Here is a 26,885-nt window from a genome sequence, read left to right on the forward strand (position 1 = left end):
GTTGCTACCAAGGTAGGAGCCGCGAGTCTGTTCACCCATCCGCTCTTTCGAGACGGTTGGGAACCGCGAAGACGCGGCAGCTGCGAATCAGGTTTCTGGAGCTGTGTCGGCGAGGATCTGAGTCCAGAGCCACCGAACCGACGGCACACTTCGACTCTCAGCAGTTCAGCGGCAAGCAGCCTATTTCTGCTGGATGATCATCGAACCAGCTCGATCTATACAGACTCCTCCGAGGACATTGCCAGCTTAGGTGGCGGCGACTCGTGCTGGGAAGAACGACTAAACGGCATTGGTTCCTCAAGCAAGACCATTTCGAAAATTGTTGAATACTTTGAGAGAAAGCAGGCGATGGCGGGTCGGCTCGGCGAACACGGTGATACCGCTGGTCCCAGCCGCTTGACCCTGCTGCGGGCCAGTCTGGAAGGGCCACTCCCTATCAGCAGCATCTCAGCCGCGCAACGGCTAGTCGTGTGCGAAGGTGCCGTACGTAGCAAACTCGCATTATTCGACAAGAAGTGATATTACGCTTGACAGTCAAACGACATAATATCACTTCTTGTCGAATAATGCCATAAGTTTCTTATGGCATTAACCATCGATGCTCAAAGAGCACGCGCGTGAAAAACGACACAACTCTTGGAGAGAGTTGGCCCCGTCGTCGAGGCTCATCCTCGTTACTTGAGACGTTACACGATAATTAGATAGGTAACGCGTTGCTACGCACGTATAATTAAGAGAGTGGAGAACAAATGATAGTTACATTAAAGATAATAGTAATCAATCTTATTGCACATATAAGATTACAACAGGTAAAAAGGAAAGGGTTAATAGCATCAGCGCGTCATGCGTGATTTGTAGGCAAGATAGTTGATGCGCGCGCACGACGTGCTAAAGGACATTTCTCTAAAAACCTAATAACCTGACTGTGATGTTTTTTGATAATCTACATACATACATACATAATTGAACTGTACGACTGAAATTTAGCGGAGCCATCGGCATACAGGATCTTTTATACGCTACATGAATCGCGTTTCATGCACTCGGGCTATAACGAGATATTGTTTGGAAAAGAAAGGGAGAGGGAGAGAGGACGAAGCAATAGCGAATTTCGTTTGAAAAATGCGTTCGAGATTAGCGCCAGCGTAGCGTTAATCGATTGCTCGCGATCGACATACGTTTTGCAGTGCCTCGCAGTTCCTAGAAACCATCTCCGTCTTTATGCACACGAACCGTGGATATTATCGATCACTAGAACAGAGCTATTCAGATGGACGATGTGAGTGCAAATTATTTCTTTTTATTTAAATAGGCGAGTAGGCAAATTATCTTATCTCGCCATTCTTAATTTTGTGGTTAATATTTGCAATTAATTTTGTCACTTTATTACGCTTGTTTTTTTCTTTTTTCTAATGTGTTAATATAATGCACCTTATCAATTTTTAATTCTAAATTTTTAATGTAAAGATATTTCAAAATATCGACCTCTTATTGCAGCTATTCTGAATTTATTACGAGTTATATTGAAATGAATAGATTTTATCAAACATTTACATATATAATAAGAATATCAAAATTTGTTGAGAATTCATTTTAATATTCATCAAGTATAACTTATACTCTTAATTTATAAAACTATGTTTTAAAAATATAGATTATTTGTATAGATTCAAAGTATGCAATTATTTAAGAACTGAAGAAGACCATTATCAGTTTATTTTGTTAAACACGAGGATAATGGCATGCAGTAAATTTATGATGATATGACGTACGAGAGGAATTTTTTTAAATTTCTTTTTTCTTCTGATTATCTAACATGCTGCAATGAGAGGTCAGAGGATGATTCATTTACAGAGGCCTACGTTGCGTTTCGCAGGATTCTCGTTTCGTTTTCGACTCGACAGATTAACATCTACGCGGCGCAACATTTGTCGTCGGTGTGCTTACGCACTTTCGCAATTTTGCGTGTCGTGACGTTAATAGCTCGGGACGCGCGGTATAAAGTGCCGGAGAGACACATAACGATAATATATATACATATATATTTTTTTGTTAATAGAGATATTACATACCGTGTCCTGGATATCCTTGTTAAAGGTGTTATGCGGAACCGAGAGAATTTGTGTCCACTTTAAAAAAAAAGAGAACATATGAAACTGATCTAGTCAGTGTATTAATGTGGCGGCCTTATCTTTTATACGTTGTAGCGCTAAAAACTTAATGTTTAAGGTGAAACGGCGAGCGTAAAATGAGTGCGAGATGAAACTGGGCTCCCCTAGTAGTGCGTAGTGGTTTTTTTAATATCAGGATATTTATACAATAGAAAACGCGAAAGTGAGAGCGAGTATGAAACAAAGTGAATTGAGGTGTATTGCACCTGTGTGTGTCCGTGCTGCGGAAAGAAAGTGTACACGTCCAAAATGATATACATAGGTAGCTAGGACTGACACATACACACACACACATACGTACATATATATATATATATATATATATATATGTATGTATGTATGTATAAATGTGAATTGTTTCGTCAGACGGCGAGTCGAACCAAATCTACGATCGTAGAGTAATAGATTAATATAATATCTTTTTACTCGTCGAAGTTCGCTCACGGGTTTACATAAGACTGTGCGTTCGTTAAGTAATATGTCGTATCTAAGATAGAGAAACTCGAAATCGCGTCAACGACATTCGCAGTCTCTTCTTCCTCGTGTACAATAGGATGCGCGTCGTATACAGAGTTTTTTTTCTTTTCGTTCGTTTTAATTTTCGCTCATCGAGTCGGGGCCTTCCGTTTCTCCTCGATCTGCGTCAATCGGTACCTGAACAATCGCAGCGAAGGAATAACTGCGAACGAGTTAGTTCTTAAGCATGCGGACATATCAGGAGTATGCGCTGAGGTTTAACCCGATCGATAAAGCGCAATAAATGCGTTACAAATGACAGATGTTGCGGATTATGAGTGCGGATGAGTGAGTGAATGTGGAACGAGGGAAAGAAAAAGAGAAAAAAAATTGAAAGCGAAGTTGACGGATCGAGAGGCGCATTTTAAAAAAGAAATATGGGTTATTTATTTAAAGTAAAAACAATTATATTAAAGATTATATATATATATCTATATCTATATATAAATCTACGCAAAAACATCGTCTCTTCCATATTTTTCAATTGTTAGTCTAAAATGTCTCTTCTCACTGTATATATTTATTATGTTACGAGGGGATACACACCCGGATATCTCGGACTCCCTCGTGATTAACCGCGTTGGTCGACGAGATATATACACAAAAGTTAACAGTAAGCGCACTATGAACGATTTTCGTGATCACTGATCACTGGTCACTAACTTACAAATTGGAATATAAATAAGCGCGAGAAAAAAAGAAAAAAACAATGGCGATGATGGCGCGATGATAATAATAGTTGTAATGATTTATAGTAAAAGATGAAGCTATTATATATACATATATATGTATATGTATATATGTATATATAAATAGCTGTGTAAAAAATCCTATATATATATACAAAGGTAATAAAGTTAAGGGTTCCCAATTTTTACTAAAAGAAAAAGTTATTTAAAACTTTTCTAAAACCATTAAGCTTTTAGCGATCCTAATAACCAAAGAAAAAATTTGGCGATTTTTCCATGATTTTCATAATGTTATTTATCATATTGTGTAAAAAAGGGACATTAATTCGATATCAGCAAGATGACACAGAAAGTATCATAAAAGACAAACATATTTTTCTTTGTTAAGAATTGTACTTGAGATCTCTCATCTTATCTTGCATTTTTCTATATCCGATGCCTTATTATTATCAAGAAATCGCGCATTTAATTTTGAGACAAAAATTATAAGAGACAGTACGAATAGATTTTAAATTTATTTTAAATTAGATATTTCTCTTCCTCTCAATGTAAATTATTAATAACAGTATAGCGACAAATTCTATTTTGAAATAAACGCCATTGTAATCAGACTAATCATTTTCGTCTAAAATCATCATTGACAGATCACTCTTGCGTAGCTAATTTTGAAAAATAACTTCGCTAAAGCAAAACAATCTTACTTATTTTATTTGAAAATAACAGCATGCATTTAAGATTCTATTCACAAAGAAAATAGTATCTGGTTTCTAAAAATACTAGAAATATTATACATGCAAATATTTTCATTTGATTAAAATAATGCCAAGAATAATCTTTCGTTCTTCAATGGAGTAACAACAACCTCGTGAATTTTTCTACACTTACATTCTTATTTCTATAATAAACAACGACGGAATAATTCAACCAAATTAATGCAAGATTATTCAATTTATAAAAAACAAACGAGAAATTTTTTCTAATTATCGGAATAATATCAAATAGTACATGTTAGAAGCTACAACGAAAAATATACGTTTTGCGAATATTTCATCATTGAACAATCTTTTGAGTTTTATTTTTCAGTGAATCTGTAGCGACCATAATGTCAACGATCTCTTTCCATCAACGAGTAAGGCTTGCCCATATCTTCTTCCGGGATCAACGGTATATATCTCGTCCTAGGATCGTTTCTTCGCTCGTAAGCGTACGGGAACATCATCGTGGATTTCATCATCATCCTGGCACTCTTCATCGTCTCCCTCGGAATTTTTTGTATATGCGAAGCAGTCGTGGACTCTGAAATATCATGGGAATTTGTCGTCTCCTCCAGATCAAGCAGAGGTATGAATTTTCTCTCGTATGTATTCGGGGGGGTCGTGGTTTCCTCTTTAATCTCGGAGATTACATCTTGGGCGGATTTCTGCGAATTATCGACATCAGGCTCCTTCCTGGCTGTTTCTTCATCTAACGTCGTTGAATGAAGTCGCGCAGCCGTCAACGCTTCAGCGTCATTCTTGAATGTAATTGGTATCCAATCGCCGTCGACTTTCGCTTTGGAATTCGCGTCTGCCGAAAAAGTCCAGTCGCGGCTAGAATCAACAGACCAGTCCAACGATCGCGAGATATTCAAGTCTCTTCGCGACGAAGTATTCTTCGTCGACTCATCGATCGGCCGCCAATCGCCGTCCTCACGACGGATCTCGGCCGTTCTCGCCTCCGATGGATCGGTGAAATTAGCATTCGCTACTTTCTCCGGATACACAGCCTCGACTATCACCGGCGGCGCTTCGACTTTCGACATATTATACTCGTTACTTACGTTTTCGCCGTTCCCCATCGTTTGCGTCCTCGATTTAGAGTCCTTGTAACGCCTTCCATCTTCAACAAGGCCGAACGACTCGTCGGATTTACATTGCTTCGTGTCTTTTTGCAAGAACTGATCATTATTCCGCTGTCGACCGGTCGTCTTGTCGATCTCACCGGAAGCGTCGGTGTTCCTCGACTGCGCTGCATCACCGAGGAGAGGAAAATACTTGGGCTCTTCGTGAGACCGCATCCCAGTCATGAAACTCGGCGTGTACTGCGAGATGAAAGGCAGCAAGGTCTGCCGAGCATATCGTTCGGCCTGCGCCAGGATACTCGCAAGTCGCTCGGGCAAGAATTGCACGGTGAACGACCTGGTGGAAGTGGACGACGTTTCCTGTATCTCATCGCGCTGATCATCGAACTGTTGGAACACCGCCTCGTTTCGCATGTTGTGCCTAGTAGCACGTGGACGCAGGATCGGCTCCGTGATCTCGGGCAACTTCAGCGATCGACCGGTCTCCTTCTTGTTCGGTCGCAGCACTGGTTCCCTGATCTCTGGCAGTAATTCCGTGCTCATTACAGTGGAGGTGCTGGTGGCGGTGGTGGTAGAAGTGGTGACGTTAGCTTCAGCAACCGGCTGCATCGCCGTGTGATAGATCAGGTTGGCGCCGGAGAAGCTTCGTCCGTGCTCCGAATCGGCGTTCTCCAGGGAGTTCGAGTCGCCATCGCTGGATATGTCCAGGACAGTCCAAGGATTCGGGATGTTGCGCCTCTTCTCCGTATTCTCTGCGAAGGCCATCGTCTCGACCTCGACGACGCGTAAATTTTGCTCCTTCGTGAACGGACCGAGATTTTTCCTCTGCGCCATTCTGTCCGTCGAGAGAACTTCTACGGAGTATCCGGAGTCCTTCGTCTCATAATTCTGCTCCTTCGTAAAGGGTCCTATGCTGCCCGGCTGCTGTTGCTGCTTCTCCTCGACCGTTACGTGTTCGTGCGCCGATGCCGAGGCCATGGTGGAGTTCTCAATGTCCAAAGGAATATTGCACTCGCCAGGGTAAAGAGGGAGGTAGACTGGACGGTCAGATTCCAGGATCAAACCCTTTTGACAAACTGACAGAGTCTTGCCGAAACTGTCAATGATAGCCACCTTGTCGATGATCCAGGATACTAAGCCAGATGATATCCAGCCACTATACGCCGTGTATTTGATCTTGATAAATCAAAATATAATAATTAGATAAATTAATTTTATATATTATCATTATTCTTAAAAAATATTAAAATTTCCCGATTAATTTTAATATAATAGAGAGCAGAATTTTTTAAAATTTGCAATATCTTTTTACAAAGAGCGTAATAAAGAAACTGCGTGAATAATAATTGCGCATCTAATTGCGCTAATTGCATTCATCCATTCGTATCAATTTAATGCTCAAGGCAAACATACAGAGATGCATATCATAACTTACTTCGATTGCTTCAAGATTAGTAACTGTAGGATGAGGCACAACAATTTTCTGTAATATGGCTCCTACCAAAAGTTCTTCGTCCTTGCGTGTCATCGCGAATGTGTCATTATAAGAATCTTTTCCCACAAGTATGATCTAAAAAACAACAAAGACTGAAATTTTGTCTTCAAAATTTACGCATGCGATTCTTCAGCTACTTGTCTAATAAATGACGTCTAATGTAAAACAGATTCGTAAAAATCATTAGCAACAAAGATAAAATAATCAATAATTTTTAATTCAAAATTGCGATACATTGCGAATATACAATATTAAAAATTGACAAGAGAAGAATCGAATTTACTAGCTACACAGCTCGCGGAAAATACTCGTCTCTGGTGCTCACCTGAATCTTGCCATAAGTCTTGACGGATCTCTCGTTGCGACTGTTGTATACCTTGATCTGATACTGATGAGCGCAAAAAGGCTCGTCTTCTCGAGTCATCAGATAGAGCTTACCCCTGGCAGACGATTCATTACTGTAATAACCCATGTTACCGCATGACCGATCCATGCTATTCTTGCTGCAAGGGAAACATTCGCCCTTCAGCAAACCCTCGTAGCCCTCGTCGCAGGGAAAAGCCGGGAATCGGCATTTCGGGCTGACGGAATCGGTGAAAAATTTGTACGCTCGTCGATGATTGCACAGCGATTTTCCTTCGACCGCGCTCGCTAAAACGATCACATTATTAATGCCAAACTAATTCGTTTCATCAACTTTTAATTTGTTTTTCATTGCGGTATATCTGAGAAATAGCGTCATAAAATGCATCATAAAATCCAACAGAAGATCCGATTTAGAGAACACGATAAAAATGCGATATCACGAGAGTGTATATCGAAAAGAAAAAAATCTACGAGATCTTCTCTAAATTAAACTTAAAGAAATTCTATGATAAAATGCCGCAAGAAATTCTTACACCAGATGATGTCAGAAACAGCGCCAAGGAAGATGTTTGAGCATCCACTTTGCACTTTTCCGCCATTTGGATAATAATCCACATCACCCATGGGCTGCCAAGAACCGAGTCCGCCCAAAATGAGCTGCTCGCCGTTGCTGTGAATAACATCTACGAAATTTGCATCCGTTGCATCCAGACGAGCCCTCGTATCTTGCGACTCGAAAAGTGGCCCTGCAGGATCTAATCCTATTTGCATGCGAAAACAGGTAATAGTCATTGCAACGTGCCCCGCATAAAACTTCATCTACAAATTATATAATTAAGATACTTCTCTAAATTAAATTTAAGATACTGATTACGTAGACATTTTTAAAAATAGATGCAATTTGGAGAGAAATAATACCCTTTTGAAAAATGTGATAAGCGATTTACGAAGAAAAAGTTGATGTCAAATTTAAGAAGAAGAAAGAATTTTATTTCTATTTAATTATCCACTTTATATATACTGCTAGAAGTAAAGTGATAAATAAGCATACTGTAAAAATATTAACCGGTTGCTCTTAAAAGTCTACATGATTACTAGAATATACTTTTACTTAATGTGACCAACTACCGTTTGTTAAACTCACTCTCGCATCGGTGAATGTAGGAAATTGTGATAAAAAAACGCAAAAATAATCGTTTCTCAATTTTACGCGAAATAAACAATAATTAAAAATACAAAAGACGTGTCGATGGAAAAATTTCGTTTGCTCTGATGATCCACAAGTTTAAAAAATATATATTTCTAGAAAAATCTGAACAAATATTGCGTTAAACGAGAGAGATTGTATAAAAAAATATATTGATAACAAAGTGTAATTTGTCATAAAAATAGGTAGAAAAAAATGGCAAAAATAACTGTTTCAATTTTATATTGTGAGATGTCATTGAAAAGGCAAAGAATATAGCAGCGGAAGGATATTCTTCGGTCTAATAATCTCTTTTGAATAAAAAACATCCGTTTCATTTTGTCGAAATCCGATTGCGTGTGTCTGTATAGTAAAAACGCACAATCAATTCGTTGTGGAAGCCAGTTGTGGTATTCGATCAAAAGGCATCGACGCGTGTCGAGGTAAGAGGCGGAATGCAACGAGCATTTAAACGCCTCGAAATAGTTGCTCAGCGGGACCTTGTTACAGTTACTCTCGAATAATCGATTTTACACGCGAGTTAATGCGGTTCGATTGACGAAATATCTCGCGCGCGAGAAATTCGCGCGAAAATCCTAGTCGACGCTTCAAATCAACGCAAGCACAGACAAGTATGACGAACCTGATTGATAATACCGTAACAGGGAATAACTGTTGTGAATGCACCATAGAGAATAGATTGCACGCGACACAATAAATTTTATCACAGAATGAATTGAGAGTGATCAAAGAATATTTTATATTAGAATTACTTCATTTCTTTATCAAATAAAATTATTTTATTAATATAAAATTATTTTATTAAATTTTATAAAACAAGGAATTGAATTTTTAAAAGAGACATATAAGAAAAAGAAGCTTAGCTGTATCAAAAATTAAATTTTATCTATTGACTGAAAAGTTTACATGAAATTAAAATACGCGCGAATTTTAACAGTTGTTATTGTCTGATATTTTCTTGAAGATAGATCAAAATACTTATTTATATTTATTAAATTTTTAAATAACAAAAAAAGTACGTAACACCTGATAAATTGATTCGTACGTATTGCAATTCACAATTTTCTAAATGTCAGTGTATTTACGTAAGCAATTAAGCTCTTAATTTATTAGTATTTAGCTAAAGTCTGCAGTATCTCTACAGTTCTCTTATAATTTAATTTTATTTGAGAAATACATGAATGAAAAATATTTGTGCATAAATATTTGACATACCGGTTATTCTAGATACATTTCCTAGCTCAGCACCAGCGAATCCTGCGACGTGCGCACCTAAGCTGAAGCCTATGATGTGCACTTTTTCCAACGGCACGTTCAAGTTACGAATTAATTTTGCCAATTGTCGACCCACCAGTCGTGTATTGGCGGCTGCCCTTACATAATTGGGCACAGCGCTACCGGGGCCCCAATCCACACAAACTAGAATAGTGTGCATTATATTACGTATACATATGTGTATACAATTATTTGAAATGAGATCGCAGTTATATTCGGCTATTATATTCATGATTAGGAAAACGAAAAGCAAATATCAGTTGCTGTATTGAATTATGATCGCATCATATTGCATACGAACAACATAATTATGCAAATTATTTAATGCCAACGTTTGATACGATTAGACTGTAATCGAAAATTAACAGGCACAAATTTAGTAGATAATAAATCGTTGTGTTAGAAAAGATTTAATACAGCGGGAATGTGATTAAGTTTACTAGGATTCTATATGATGAATAGATATAATATTAAATTTTCTTTGCAAATTTTAGTAGAATTTTAGTAGAATTTGAAATGTCAGAATTAAACTCAGCTGTTCGATACGTTACTTAATTATAAGTTTTGTCACGTAAATACCTATATTGCAGTCCTGGATGCTCATTAATGCTGATCTCATATCATACACCCACAAGTGATGGCAATGACTTCCAAAGCCATGAACGATGACTTTCGTGGGTAGAACGGGATCTATGGCACGATGTGTATTGTCATTTATTTCATCGGCAGATACCTCCATAGGGATCGATCTTGCCCTTCTAGTTCCGTATATAAGGAATCTATTTTTTTTAAATTTTACAAAATTATACAATAAATTCATATTTGATATATAAATTTGTGGGAATGGGTACCAAATATTGTAATATCAAATAATAATACTAGATAATATAGAAATATAATTCTCTCATGTAACGCATTAATACACGCACGCACGCATACGCATATACTTTTATTCTCATGGATTTACTAGATAGATATTATTTTTTTACCTGGTTCCGACGTCCTTCGGTGGTGACGGTAACATTTCCAAATAACTGAAAGGCCCGGTATCCTCGAAGCAACCGACGTCCTCGTAACATACCTTGGACACTTCTCTTTTCTTCCTGTGATAGAGCGTCTTGTGAAGAGTCCATTGCCTCATCGATTCGACGACTGCGCGAAAAATTTCCGCGTCGTTCATTTCGTCCGCGTCTAAAGATGAGAATTGTCCCGCTACGGGATCTACAGAAATATTGTTACATTATATTATGAGATGATGAAGGTACGCAGTAGATGGGATCTTTTATTTTGCATTACATTTTATTGTACAAAATTTTCCTAACACTTTGCAAAAGTCGAACAAAGAAAGCCATTAAAGAATCTATCATTTGTTTGTTATTAAAAGTTAATAGTCTGGCAAGAGTTAAATTTTTAAGAGGAGGAGTGTAATGAGCCATGTTCTGAATACCGTTTTTTAATTCTCAAATGTGTATGACTTATTTAAACACGTGCTGGTTAAAGAGCGTTTCGGTCGATGAAAATAGTAACGGCTTCCTCGGTTCACGGCTTGTGGCCGTTATTGTTATTAGCCTAACACCTGAATAATAATTTCCTGGAACGCACCATAGCGATATTTTATATTTAAATGGGTATTCCCGTTTTCTAGACTATATCGATTATTTGCTACTAGTATAATAGACACTCTCGGAATTTAGTTGCAATCTGTAACGACTGTATCAGATCAAATGCAACTGATAAATATTGACTTTCAATCACTATCTTTGAGAAAATAATTTTAATCAAAGGATACTCTCTTAAACTAAATCAGTAAAAATATTTAATTAAAGTAGTAACAAGATTTTACCAAAAATCAGTAAGCACTTTGCTCTTTCGTCTTATATTTTGTTAATAGTTGCAATAAGATTTCGCAAAAATGAACCATTTTTGTGAAATCATTAATTCATTAATAATAGTTCATTATTTTTAGTGCTTTACTTATACTACTTAAATATTTATGTATTTAAATAATACTAAATATACTTATATATTAAAATCACTATTTATAATAATAATACGTTGATTCTGCTTTGAGAAAGTAAGCAGCAAAGGATTTTTAATTTTATAATATTATTGTAGTATTTTTTAATTCTATTAGAGAGAGAGAGAGAGAGAGAGAGAGAGAGATACACATAGGATTACATAATTGTGAATGCACAGTATTATTTTAACAATAAGATCATTTTAAACATCTATTTGATAATCACCATAAATAAAAGTTTATCAGATTAAAAAGAATTTATTTACGCGCTTACGTATAACATAATTTCCATAAAAAGACAATCGATGAAAAATTGTGACTGACGGAAAGCGTAGCGCGCGCAGTGTGTCATTAAAATCATCGTGCGAGTGTATTTAAGTGCAGTGATTTACATGTTACCTATGTTTTACAAGAAACCACTTGATGCCACTGGCAACGTAAACGCGGAAGACGCTTAATCGCGAAATGATAGTACAACATATGACAACAAGTGGACGCCTGTCATTAAGCCCTCGTGAGAAAGTTGGAGCTGTCAGCACGATTGTAAATTCGCTGAGTGCATTAATGCGTAATAAGAATATAATTTTCTCTAAGATACTATCCGTCACTTGCTGTTAGGTAATAATACCTTGATGTTATAACATTGTATGACAACACTATATAGAAATTAAGAGAAAAAAGATTTGCTTCGCTTTGATATTAATTCTAGAAAACGCTAAGAATTTGATTAGAAAAATAGAATTAAACAAATAAAAGTATCGAAAAACATGCATCCCAGTATTAGTTCTTCCATGCAATTTAATATCTTTCATCAATTCATTTCAAATATCAAATTTAAAAAATTAACATTATTAAAAAGCGATACTAAATCAAAATATTTTAGGAAGCGTTGAAATGCTATATTTTTCAAAATATATGCATAGATTTGCATATCTTTAGTTATGTATCAGCGCTAAAACATTACAACGTTTTATAATTATTTCGGAGTAAATAATATATATTTCCTGCTCCGAAGTGGGTGAAGCAATACTGTTACAAATATGTATTTTGGTGTGTAAAATTTGTACAAAACTTGCAATGCCTATCTCACTTAACTTTGCCAATTATTCGTTTATCCTCGATAAAGACAACTATAATCACTCGGAATGACTTCGGAAATTCTACTGCGCATATAATGTTACGTAAATATACGCAACCGTTCGATAATTTTATATTTAGCGACAGCCGCAGCAATGGAAATTACTGCTTGTATCTTTCGAAATTGTTCCTTATTTATAGATTCCTGAAAGACAAAACTGCTACGTTCATATCCTTTGATTATCCTAATGATTATTTGATAAGCGTCATAAGCGATTTATGATTTTTCACCCGATTCTACGTTGACATAAAATAAATGGGAAGTGGATTGTCACAGACAGCTGAGAATCAGCTGGAAAGTGGTGACACTTAACTCTTAGAAGCACAGGTCTTGGACGATACATTTGTAATGACTACGCGCAAATTTTATGTCACGTCACGTACATAGGGTGTCCCACTTCTGTCACATTATTTTTTAATGACAGACTTTGTGACCAACTTGGGGTCGATTTTTCTTCAACGAAGAATGTCGAGGCTGCATACTTTTCTACTATGGTGATTAAAGATAACGGGCCTTTGCGGCAAACTAAGTCGTATTTTTCAGATTCGCTTAGGTTCAAAGAAGGCATGACTTTAGTAAATTTTTAATTGCCGTGTCTCAATTACAAAGTCGTATACCTTCCGGGTATGCAGACTCGATCATTTTCTACCGTTGTTCTCTATCGTCTCGAACACTTGACATGGTTAATATCCGTCTCTTTGCGGGCCAAGACGTCGTCGGTATATCCTGAACTTATGACCCAGATCTGACCGATATTGTCTTCGGAGTGGAAGAAAAAAGTAGCGAATCGGAAGTCGTGAATGCCGACATCGAGTGCATCGCATTAGATTAACATCGCGGCGGGAGCCGCTTAATGAAGTCATGGGAATGAGTTGGCAGACTGATTGACGCACAGTCTAATTAAGACGCATAAAAATAAAGCCAAGACTAGTTCGAGTCGAGGCGCTCGTTTTACAAAGGAACCAAAAGGAAGCAAAAGAATCACCGTCATCTCCGATGCCGTCAGACTAGTCTATCAGATTGCACGAGAGAAATTGGCAAAAGGAAAATTGGAAAGGCCTTCGGGAGATTTCCCGGTTGGAAGAGTATCGACCATCGCGCGATAATGACTTAAGCGAGTCGCTCGACTTTTTGCTCGCTCCGCAAAATAAGCGGTGAAAAAGGGAAATCACCCCAATACCGCAGACAGGGAGAAGAAATGATGTTTACAACATAACATGACGTGTTTATGAGGAGAGCGATTCGTTTCGCCTTTATTTATACCGATATACTTAACAATTTGCCTCGTGTATTAATATCAAAATGATTGATTGATTTATCTCAAGCTTCATGTTATTCTTTATCGAGATAATTTCTCAAATAGTATATTTGCACTTTCGACTAATATTTTATCATTGAGAAAAAATAAATGTATATCATATTTTATATTACATAAGTTGCACTATTGTGCGATTGTATCTTATATCGCTCACTTTCGTAATCGATGATGCAATATGCCTTAATTAACTGTTATGTTTTGTGTAGAAAGAAAAACAAAAACTCTGTCGATTAATCACTTGATTATATGTAAAGAAAATCTTCCGGGAAAGATCAATTCAAAGATTGTTCGAAAAATAATATTCAACTTTCGATCACAACAAAGTTCATTTTGGAGAGATCGGCGAGATTTAATAAACAATAATCGTTAAGTTTTTATCCGATATCCGGCGCACGATATACAGTAAATTGCCTTACGGTACAGAGGTTATTCCTTCGAAGAACCGTTCGATAAGTACGCATTTTTCACTTCTTCGTTATTTATAGTGGATTTTTTTCCTCGTCTATTTATTGAACTAATCATGAGTAAAGATACGATAGATACAAAATAGATATATATAAAAATAGGATATATATTCTTACTGCGCAAAGTTATTGATTATATAATCTTATTTTACTTATTAAATAAACATAAAACGAAAACACAAATCTAAGTTTCGGCACTCGAGCGTTGCGCGAAAATGTTATCAGCGATACAATTTCATAGAAAGGTGTCGGGTATCAAGATGTCCCAGATTCACCGCCTTTCCCTTTAATGGAACTGACCCGAGACAAGACTAATTACAAGAGGGATCGGGCAGATGTGTAAATGTTTCTCTTTTTTTTATGTTTTACAGGTTACTGCCTACGGCAACTACAGTTAGTCTACAAAAATATAACGCGACCTTACATCTGGGTTGGAATTTTATTGTAACGGAAGTTTGACTCGTCAAACATCTGGCGAGTGAGACCGTTTCTTCATAGCAAATCGATACCGGCTAATTCGTGATGATCGTGCGAACGTTCCTAATTAGGGGAGAGGCTGGTTAAATGACGATGAACACATCGCCAAAGAGAAGAGTTAACGGTACGTCAGCGAGGCCTCCTTAGAACGGGATCTGAAGAGTGTCTTCGGTACTTTTTATCAGCAAGCATGCACGAAAAATACACACACTTGTCACATTTAGACGCGGGTCCGGATTCATTATAATTAGCCGAGCCGCAATACAATTCCTTGGCACAAACCAGTTGCGTCTAAAAAGTAGTATAATGTTATGCGAGAGCGTCATTAAGAGGGCAACTCACGATTCATTGATCATTTCGACATACTATTGGAAAGCGAAATGTGTTATACAGTTCGTCTTTCGATGTTAGTCGGCATTTCGTCAATTGTATTTCGTTCACTGAAAAAAATTATTAAATTTGAATAAGTATTTGTTTCAATACTGCTAAATAAATCATTTATTTGAAACTAATAATATTGATTTGATGTGAAAAAAATATTTATTTAATATAAGAAAATTCTTTTTAAAACAAATAAATATTTATTTATTTCAAATAATTTATTAGGCAGTATTGAAGTAAATATTTATTAATTTAATAATTCTTTTTCAGTGTTGTGATGGCTTGATTCTACGAAGAGTCGTTTTGAAATCAACAGGTTTGCAATTTTATTGATGCAACATTTAGTAATATATATATATATATATTATTCAGCCACTTTTGACATTTGAACAATTTGTTGTTATCTGTGATAATTATGATTTCGTCGCCTATAGTTATTTTTGTTCCCAAATACTTAGCAGTCGCTAATTATATGGAACGAGGGAATATAATATCATATTCCGTACAATATACATATAATGGAATAGAACAGAATTGAATAGAATAAATGATTATAATACGGAGGGAAGATCGATTCAAAAGTGAATAGATCGCTGTGAACGTAACATATTATACAGGCAAATATGTAATTATGTTAAGACCAGGGAATATTCCGATGAAAATCGTAATCGGTGGAATAATTAATGAGAATGACGTGATTCAAATGCTCAGCGATTCCCGACATGAATAATTACATGCCGGCGGTTTCGCATTCTCTATGCACGATCCAGGCCGTGATCGTAATCCCGCTTCGCGCGATCTCGTTCTCAATATACCAGAATACCAGGCCTATATAATTCCCGTCATTGAGGGATTATTCGCGTTTCCGCGCAATTCCTTTTCCGCACCGGAGAGAAGTAATGATTGTCAAGCCTGTCTCTCTTCGCTCCGCTCGGCCGGCGTGAGAACTCGAGAACGGGAGGAGGTCGAGAAGGAGGAGGAGAGGAAGAGGGTCGAGACTCTGGGTAGGCGATCTCAAAATCGGCTGGTGACACAGTTTCCAGGTGGCTCGAGGTGAGTGAACTCGAGGTAAACGAGCCCGACACCTTCGCACTGCGCCGATACTGCACGCACCTGGTCTGACCGCCTGCGCTAGAGATTGTCGTCATATTCGCCGAGATAATCTCTTGTTGAAATGTACACCAGACCTACCAGTTTCTGAGTTTTTCAACTCGACGTCAGCGTCGGACTTCGAAAAACGGAACGCACCTTTTGAACAAAAATTCTTGCATACTGGTACAGAGACCTTGTTCGTTCAGCAATTTGCATCCGATTTCTCCTCGACGATGGCGTACCCTAATTTTTAATTATTAATAAAACATTTTTCAGGCTTTTTATTCTGTATTCTGGAAAGTTATGAAATATGTTGAAAAATTTGTTGATTCATCAAATTTGTTTATAGTCATCAGAAGCGTTTACAGAGGTAAATTATGAGAAAGTAGAACAATGATGTTACAAACCACTGTGGACCATATGTCATAATGCTTTGTTACACGGTTACATTGAAGTACCGTTATCCAAGTTTTGATGCGATGCGCTTTATGAGCACAATGAGGACCGCATATGTGCATGCAAATGTCCCGATTACGCGTTTACCTATTAATATAAACTGCTTTTTAACTCATACGCTAGTAAAGGAAGTCATCCTCTGCTACTGAGTTAGGTATGAATTTTTTTTTTCAAATAGAAGCATTCACACGCATATTGTATGTAGACGACTTTGAACTCTGAACTTTACACTTTCTTACATCTGAATGGTAGAAGAGGCCAAGTCGATTAAAAATTATTTTACCTTGACACATTTATATAATTTCTTATAATAAAACGCGAAGCATCATAAACCGCAGATTAAGAAATCCAGTCGAAGCCAACTTGGAAATCACCGTATCTACGTGTTTAATTAAGACCGCATGCTTATATACGACACTTGTGAAATCTAAAGAAAAACGGAGAGATACTCACACAGTTTTCTCTCCTAATTAAAAATATTATTTTACGTGACTACGAAAATCTTGATCCTTTATCTTTATTAGAATACTTGAACTAGATCTAAAAAAAAAAAATTACTTCAAACTATATCATAGAGAAGAATGAAATCCTGGGAAAAGAGAAACGCCTGAGAACGCTTCGTCTCATTGTGGGATCGTTTGAATAATCATTGATAAATTATCGTGCAGAGTCATCCCGCAGACGGCAGACAGACAACAATTTGATATTTTCAGAAGAATCGTGCAGAAAGTGTGGGCGTGCCCTGGTGCGATAATCGTCAATGAAAGTCGCCGATTCTTTACATAGCTGCCTTTCGTGTTTGACCGAATGAGCTTCAGGATATGTGTAATAAATATTTTCTCAAGGTCTCCATCGATCGTAATCGAAATGCAACCGACATGCGAGGAAAGCATCGAGAGAAAATTGCACGAAACTGGGACATCACGGAAATGGATATTTAACAGTTAAATAATGGTACGAAGTATCGTTTATGTTCCCGATCGATCGCTTTCTACGTGTTCCGATAAAGCCCGAGTTATCGATGCATAATTTCCAGCAATTACAAAATTCTTGAAAAAAATTAAACCCATGTATTGTAATAACATTTCACACCGGGAATTGCATCTTTTTTATTGCATTACATGAGAAAAGATTTCAAGAGAAACTGAAATTTTCGGTCTTATATTAAGGCTCATTAACTTGAAGCTACTTTCGGAAACAACAAGAGGATATCTTGAGAAGAGAAAAACAGAGGAGAAACATGAAACCGAGAATAGATACAATCAACTTATTACAGTATTCTTTGTCTAATTTACATGAATAATGCAAGAATTATTTGCACGTGTATTTTAAACGTTTTTTTCTATCTGTCCGCATTTCTTCCTTCTCGCGAAAATGTGAAATGAGAAATTGCAATCAAATCCTCAACTATAATCTGTGAGAAGTCAAGCATTCTCTTCCGACAAGTAAATGAAGCCGACATCACTCAAAGAAAACCTTCCTCGAAACCATTAAAACCACAAATTACTCGTTTTATTAAATTTTAGCTAAAGCTCTATTACCTAACACTTGCTATTTAATAATTTTAAATTAAATATAAAATTAAATTTTATGCGCGACACAATACCTATAATAATACTTATTATTAGAGAAAATTTTGCTATTTTTTTAGAGCTGTTACTTGATGACTTTATCTTTTTAACTTTCAATGTAGCATATTTTCATTTCGCTTTTGTATTCACTTCAAAGATCCTGTTAAATTGCCTATCACAAAGTAGAGTTGAACGAAGCGTGACTGAATTAACGAGTATTGAATATGCTTATCGAGTAATTAAATTAGTGATCAAATAAATTGCAAGATATTTATGCAAATGTATATTTTAATAGAAAAGCGATAGGAAGACCGACTAAAAAAAATTTAACTATTTTATTATATATACATAGATAGAAATCTGCATCTTCAATATTTTAATAATTACAGGTCATCATTATTTAGACTTCAAAGAAACCTCAAACTCGTTTGCCATGGCTGGAGGGAATTCATGACTAGAAAAAGGAAACGAATACTGTATACCGGAGAAAGTACTCAACATCAACTCTAGAATTTCTCGACCTTTTCGTACATGTACGAATATATATACATGCAAACACACACGTACAAGGCATTGCATGTTTTTTTACAAATGAACATCACGTTATCGCGAATAAACATCGCGTCTTTTCTTCGTTAATGAGAAATTGGAAATTCACGCGAGTATTTCGACAAGTGAAAAATATATGCACGCTAGATAATTTATAGTGAGTTTATATTATGAAAGATTAGAAGAAGAAATGCAATAAAATGTATAATATGCCCATAGAAACTTTATATTCTAGGCCGCTTCAAGACACACAAATGCGACATTCTAATGATTATATATCGACATGCGCCACACCAAAGTATGTAAAGAAAGTATCAATAAATCGAGTATTTTATTTACAAAAAGACTAAAAAAAAACAGATAGATTGCTATCTCGTCTATAACATATACGACCATTCAAATAGAAAGTACGAATTAGCGGATTAGAGTTCTCGTCTGCTCGCGTTCATGCTAAGTGCGTTCGGCTAATTTTACGGTATATCCTGCGAAAAAGAGAGCTGTTTTTTTTTTCATATTTCGAAATGACATCGAGCTCACCGAGATGTCTCAGGAGATCGTGTCTTCGTGTCGTGTCGCAAAATCTCTCTCCAAGTCACCTCCGAGAGGAACAAAAAAATTGCGGGTGATTGTTTCGCGATCGGGGCTATTGTCATCGTCAAAGCGAACCGTCTGTCTCCGTTTGACGACGTGACGGATATCACGGACTGGAAATAATTGCCTTGCTTTTTCTTTCGTCGTTCGTTATCCCGCGGATTTCAGTGTCGTTGCGGCCAGCGGACCGAGAAACGTCACTACGCGTCTTCCGGAATCCGGGGTCTCTCGTCAAGCACAATTACGAAACGAGCTAACGATACGTCGGCATAATGCGATCACGGTGGTAGGAAGTTAGTTGATTCCGAGCGATAATAAAATTGCTATTATGCAGATGATTCGATAATCAAACGCCCCGAGGTTTCTATTTATTTTAGACGTAATGCGCTTTCCTTGAACCGTTTCACGATCGCCGATAGTTGCGCGTGATATGAAGATCGACACGCCGTTTTATTATCTCACACGCGAGGGATTTTCTTTTTAGGATTACGTATAAAAAAATGTTTTTTTAATCAGCCTTTGAAAAATATAGGTATATATCCGGGATTTTGTATGTACAGTATTTATTAAAACTCTAAGAGAGAGGAAAAGCTTTCTCCGACATATTTCTTATGTCGAATATGAAGCCTCAAAGTTATATCTTTCGTTTGATGAATGGATCATTCATTTATAAAGTATCGAAATAAGTTTCAAATTTTCTCCGAATAAACACGTTTACGTAATAGTTTGCGTAAGTTATCGTTGCACAAAATTTTTCTAGCACATGCTCATGTGCCACTTCAAAGTGCATCACATACGCTTGCCAATGAGTTTGCGTAACAATCTTTGTTATGTGTGTTATGTTGTGTATGAGTGCGTGTGTGTGTGGGCCACTTCACTCCTTTCACTCTTAACCATGGGGGCATCGAAGGGTTAATGACCATCAATGATTCCTCTCGAAGATAAAAATTTACACCAGAACAGGCATACGAACCCGTTATTGCAAAACTGATCGCGCTCATTCACTGGCCATTTCGTCTTTTTATGTTTTAACCGTTTCATCAAACCTTGTGGGTGGAATAAAGTGGAACGATGACCCAATTGGCATCGAAGATCGATTAAAGTATTATCAAGTTTCTGACAAAGAAAGCAAAAGAGCGTACACGATATGCAACTATTAATCTTGATATTGCGTGGAATGTATATTTGCAATATATTTTACTTTGGAGAAAGAGAGCGGAGGTGTTAATCTCGTAAATATGCAAAGTCGATCCTACTGATGAATAGCGAGGTGGATGGCCAAACCTTTGCTCAATAATCATGCAAAAGCCACTTCGATTTACTTATGCATCGCACACAATGACAGTTACGACCTAGATAGAAAGAGCCCAGCTTTTAGAGAACTTTCTCTTTCGGTTCTATTAAATAGTTTTCGTTCAAAACTTGATGATAGTGTGTAAAGATATTATTAATTGCGAATCACATACTCGATTAGCATGGTTTATTAGTGAATCATCTACAAGATTAGTATCGCTCGTAACCAATTATGTATAATATTGATCAATGTGTATCAATGCAACAATTATATTTATCTCATCGAGTTTATGATATTCATCCATATGTAAATTCCGATTTAACATTGAATGTATATTTTTTGCAAGATATTATCTTAACCAGTGACGATTATTTATCGATAGATAGATAGGTGGATAGCACTAAATGGCTCGACCTAATTGAAAATGAGCGATGCTCTTCGGGGCTTCGAGAGATAAAATCTCTCAAGCGTGTAAGATTGTCTCTATCTGCCTCTCTCGCGTTACACGGGAAATTAATTGCTTAGAGAAAGGCGATTCCAATCTACATGCTCTGTAAAAAAAAAAAATTAAATCTGCGATGACTCGCAAGATCAAATATTATAAAGATGATTCATACAGGGATTCGATATTTTTAATATTTTTTCTAACTCTTTAATATCTTCAATATTTTCACCAGCAAAATCCGATTACGATGAATAAATCGATAGACAAAAAAGATGCATCAATATTTTTACATTAATATACACGAGTATAAAAAATAATGCCAAATAATACAAAATCTATAGATATATGTATATTACTCGAATATTTAATCAAAAAAATGATACATAGAAGATAATTAATAGCTGAGGGAGAGAATGTTGCCAATTAAGTCCACATATAATTTCGTAGTAATTTCGGTATGTTTAGCATAATTGAAATGTCATATAATAACGAGGCACTGGCTTCCTCGAATTGCTAAAAATTCTGTTGTTAAAAAGTTCTGATGTTGTTTAAAAAACACTCTTCCTACTTTTTTGCGATACTTTTCGCGCTTTTACGAGCGTAAAACGAGTGCCTATATGCAATTACGAGCATCACGCGATTAAAATTATTCTGTCGAATAACAGACGAAAGTAATCGGGCACGGCCATAATAAGCAAACGCTTTCACGAAATATCATGTGTTAAATTTTTATCGTCTCCTTCATTAACAAGATTCCTTCATAGAAAAGTAATTTAAAAATGATTGATTCTGGGAATATGTTTATTTTCAGATAGTTCCAATAGAAACAAAATAATTAAAGCTTTTAACTTTGTTAATTTTTAGAAAAACAAAATTTTAAATATAGAGAAATTAGAATAAAAATCAAATTTCATTAACAATCTTTATTATACTTTATTATATTAAATAGCATGCTAGATATATTACTTGTATGAAATATCCTGAATACGTTTGATCGATTATTGATTGTGAATTTATGAAAATTTATTCGTTGTCATGTAAAAACTAATATAATAATTTCCATAAAATCTAAAATAAGATTTTTATTAATGGAATAAATCGTGGATTTTTCAAGTTAGAATAAATTAGAAAACTATCCGTCGACGAAGTCGGACATTCAGTCGCGTATCCGTGCGTCACATTATTGCGCGAGACCTTCCGAGATCATTGCATTAATCTCTGACGTATCTCACGTGCGTGCATATAATATTAGTACGCGAACGCGTCGCTTTCACTGCTGTCAAAGTAACCTTTCTGAATGCTTCTTGCGGCAACGCGTCCGTGAAATTTAAACGTCATTATACTTGAAATCTTTCTCTCTCTTTGCTAATTTTATTTTCGTTGACCCTAAAGACTACAAATTTACAAGAAACGCGATAAAAGAAAATTTTTCTTCCTTTTCGGCTCAATATATTTGGTATTTAAAAGCGTTTAAGCTGTTTCTTTTTTCTTTATTTCTACTGCTCGTATAAGATACATAAATTTATTATTATCAGTACCTTGGAGCTTTTAAGTTTAAAGTTTTGTTTATTTTCTTATATAGATAACAAAATTCTACTCAAAGTTGGGAGAGAACTAAACAATGAAGACATCATTTGCAAGATAAGCAGCAGACACAAATGTACAATACTTCAAAAGCTTTTTAATGTTAAAGTTTCAACATCTACGACATTTGCATAAATTCTAAACTACTCATTGACATGCAAATTTTTACGTAAATACATTCAAACGCTTCGTTTCTTCGATGAATTCGCGAGTGTTTAAAAAAAGATTTTTTCTCATCAGCTTTCTTTTTTTTTTTTAGAAAACGCACTTAAAAATTTAAATTTATTGTTACTGACTTCAAAACATAATTAAATGACTATTCATATTAATTGACTCGTTAACCATTTATATAATAATACAGGATATATGGTATTAACCATCACAAATGTATCAACTAAAACATAGCAGAAATTTATCAAAGTGTAATTCGACTATTTAAGTTTACTATTAAGAAACCTTTAAATTAAACAATTACTATAATCTAAAATAATACTTTTTTATTTTTCTATTTTAGAGAAACAAAGAGTTTAATATTAACAATAGACAATTCTTCTGAGCCATATAATAAAATCGACAAAATTCTTTCGACCTAGATAATTTTTATATTTATGTTATTTATTTAAAAAAGACGATTTTCTCTTGTTGCAATACAACAGACATGCTAATTTTTTTCTAAAGTAAACATTAACCACCGGATATTGACTCAATGACTTATTTGTACAATATAAGTCTCGCTAATCCATCAAAATGGAATTTTTGATGATGTATATGGTAATACTTGTGTGACACACATATTAAGAACTAATATCTGCATTTCTAGTTTTCGAGAAGGAAATTTGGGTCGTGAATATATGCGTACTTGAAAACCGTACAGATATATACGTGCCGTAAAAAAAGCATTTAAAAGAGGCTTATGCAGATTAGATGGCCTTAAGTATTGATTCGTATTATACGATAGCATGACGACATGACATGACAAAATAATCTTCTATAAATGTATTCATTTATATTGAATCTGTGCGACACATAAATACTTTCACACTTATAGAAGCCCAGACAGTACCAAGTCTAAAATTGACGCATAAGATATCATTAAGAAATCTTTAAGACAGCTTTAAGAAATCTTATGATATGATATCAAAAAGACATCTTAAAGATATCTTAAAGATATTTTATGCGCCTTATGCGATTTGGTGGTGCCTGAAAGAATATTTAGTCATATCGTGTTGTATATACGATTCAATCTTTAAATGTCTTTTAGACGCGCCTTTAATCTGCATAATTGCGGTCTTCGAAAATCTTATAAATTTGTATGTTATTTCAGAGTCTAAATATTTTATTATCATTTGTCTACGTAAATAATATATAAACAAATGGCAACAATAGAAGATTGAAATATACATATACAATAAATCTAGCCTAAAATGTGGCTTACCGATAAAACTGGTCCATTGTAATATCCAAAGAGTCAGAAGAAGTTTGCCAATCATCTCACGTCTCTGGACAATCCCGGAAACTCTTTAAAAGTCCACCATTATTGTGAACAGTTAGAAATCCATCGTGCTACAGTGGATCGCATTAGGAAGATGCGAAGACATCAAGTTTGCCTACAGTTTCTGCTGAATTCAAAGACCGAGAAGGAACAGCAAGGTTCTTCCTATCTTTGTACCACGGGAGAAAGATCGCGATAAATCCTTGCTTTCCTCACAATCCGGGCAATTTTCTCTTCTTCTTACAAGGCTAATTTTCTTGTCGCCTTTTCTAATACATTGATGTTGAGAGAAGAGATTGCTCCATTGATAAGAATCTTTCGAAAGTTTGTGTGACAGTTTTCAATAATAACCGTGCAATTAATGTAATAAAATTAAATCGCAAAATGGGAACAACTTCCTCATCCTGTTTGTCGTCTTCCTCTTTCTTTGTGGTTTAAAAAAGATTGAAATAGAACCAGGAAAAGAGCTACGTCTCGGTGTACATTCGTCGAGTACACTCGATCAGCCGTCCGCTTTCTCCGCCACGAAAGAACCTCGGGCTCCGAATTCGTCGCTTGCGCAAACTCGTTCTTATTACTAACGTCTTAACATATTTGCGACACAGGTATATGATCACTCGAAGGAACAGTCAAGTTTCACTTCGACATACGTCGAATCAATCGAAACGCGCGCCAATCTCGAGGAGATCGAGCGAAGAAAGCAGACTCGAAGTTAATCGATTTTGCACATTGATGATCTCCGGGCGCGGGTCTTCTCTCTCTCTCTCTCTCTCACGTATTTTTTTTCTTTATGAGATCGTTGATCCGATAATTCGCCCGTGCCTGAAATTGATTTTTCGAAACGGCATAAACTCGCAATGCGATTTTTCACGGTGCGATGGTACCCGATGCGCGCCTTGCGCGCGCCAGAACAGAAACGAGGAGAAAGAGAGCGGTGTTTGTTCGCGAGCAAGGCCTGCAGGAGCACGAGAGTTGCTGCTGCCTCATGGCCTACTATAACAGAACTGACTCCCACCGTAATGTTACGCCGTCTCTTTACCTGTACCTATGTGCAGAGAACGGTGTTTAAGCGCCGTGTCTTGCAACGATCGGTCGGTCAATTGGTTGAGTCCTCCACTTCGCGGATCCCTCGCCACCTTGCGAATGCGATAACGTTACCGTAGAACCGTATTCGAAAATGACCAGAAAAAAACGCCCTTTCTCTCTTTCTTCTTCGTCAAAATTTTAAAAATAATATTTTAAAAATTTAATGGTATATCAGAGAATTTATGCCATTGCTTAAAGAAGATATTAGATGCAGAAGAGCCATCAAAATATTCTTCTCAATATTCGTATTAATTTTTTTTCCAAAGATGCAAATTAATTAATGATGACTATACAATCATAAATATGCATTGTCGTGTGAATCACATCTATAAAATAATGTATCTGCGAGCACTTACGTGCTCTTTTGTAATATTAAGAGTCGTGCGCAAAGACAATTTTTTGTCGTAGCACATTATTATATGTTTGTATAATATTTTGTAGTATTTATATTATAGTAATATTCCAAGTGTAAAATAAGTAATAATTACGCAAAAAGTAGATAAATAATTCGCAGTGCTTTTTCTCTCTTTCTTTCTCTTCAAAATTTCAAAAATAATACTTAATTAAATAAACTTAAATAAAAATTTAATGGTATATAAGAGAGAATTTATGCCATTGATTAAAGAAGATATTAGATGTAGAAAAGCCGCATCAATATATTCTTATCAATGTTCGTATTAATTTTTTTCCATAGATGCGAATTAATTAATTATGAATAAAATCATAAATATGCATTATTATATGAATCATATCTATAAAATAATGTATTTATGCGAGCATTTATGCGCTTTTTGCAATATTAAAAGTTGTGGTATTGTGCGCAAAGACAATTTTTTGTCGCAGCACATAATATATTTGTAAAATATTTTTTGTAATATTTATATTAGTAATATTCAATGTGTAAGATAAATAATAATGACGCAAAAAGTAGATAAATAATTCTACAATAAACGTTTCCGCTCTACACGTTGCAATTTTATTTTAAGCTACTCTATAAAACTAAAATTTTTATAATATATAGTACTTCTTTTTATTATAAGTTTGAAATATTTCATATCAGATATTTATATTTTGTTAGTCATGAATTAATATTTAAATGCAATTAAATTAAAGCAATAACAAAAAAAATTAAAAAAAACATTGTATTCACATTTTTTTTAATTTTCATTGATTTTATATAGCAATTATAGCATTATAGATTCTTATTTTTTTGTTATATTTTATATTAATTTAATTACGATCCATTACATTTAAAAAAACTCATTATTGCAGTGGAAAACCACGCAGTTTTTACTATGTGTAGTTTTTATATTTATGTAATATTTTAATTTTTGAAAAATTTCCGATAACGCGTTATTGTCCCGTTTATTT

At 35.6% G+C, this 26,885-nt stretch overlaps 2 protein-coding genes across 3 annotated transcripts in view; one reads left to right on the forward strand and one right to left on the reverse strand.

Moving 5' to 3' along the window:
- Positions 1-4,937, forward strand: part of cdi (serine/threonine kinase) — a 33,181-nt gene extending 28,244 nt beyond the window's left edge. For both annotated transcript variants that reach the window (XM_029303040.2, XM_029303041.2), the window contains one exon: positions 1-4,937. In XM_029303040.2, coding sequence (XP_029158873.1) covers positions 1-519 — 519 coding nt within the window. In that variant the 3' untranslated portion in view covers positions 520-4,937.
- Positions 2,785-25,575, reverse strand: LOC114931098 (uncharacterized). The gene is made up of 8 exons (XM_029303039.2): positions 24,372-25,575; positions 10,549-10,780; positions 10,139-10,338; positions 9,500-9,703; positions 7,611-7,838; positions 7,037-7,362; positions 6,652-6,786; positions 2,785-6,392 (listed from the first exon to the last, which is right to left on the reverse strand). Exons 1-8 carry the CDS (start codon positions 24,424-24,426, stop codon positions 4,482-4,484), a joined length of 3,291 nt encoding a protein of 1,096 aa, XP_029158872.2. The 5' UTR covers positions 24,427-25,575; the 3' UTR covers positions 2,785-4,481.
- Positions 25,576-26,885: the final 1,310 nt, after the last annotated feature.

This window comes from Nylanderia fulva, unplaced genomic scaffold (genome assembly GCF_048542155.1).
Source record: "Nylanderia fulva isolate GAGA-0341 unplaced genomic scaffold, ASM4854215v1 Scaffold1, whole genome shotgun sequence".
NCBI lineage: Eukaryota > Metazoa > Arthropoda > Insecta > Hymenoptera > Formicidae > Nylanderia > Nylanderia fulva.

Coding starts and splice junctions, on each gene's coding strand:
- LOC114931098 (XM_029303039.2), bottom strand. CDS start 24,426: ATGATTGGCAAACTTCTTCTGACTCTTTGGATATTACAATGGACCAGT. Junction 7,839..9,499: donor AAATGTATCTAGAATAACCG/GTATGTCAAATA, acceptor GCATGCAAATAG/GATTAGATCCTGCAGGGCCA. Junction 6,393..6,651: donor CTAATCTTGAAGCAATCGAA/GTAAGTTATGAT, acceptor TGATTTATCAAG/ATCAAATACACGGCGTATAG.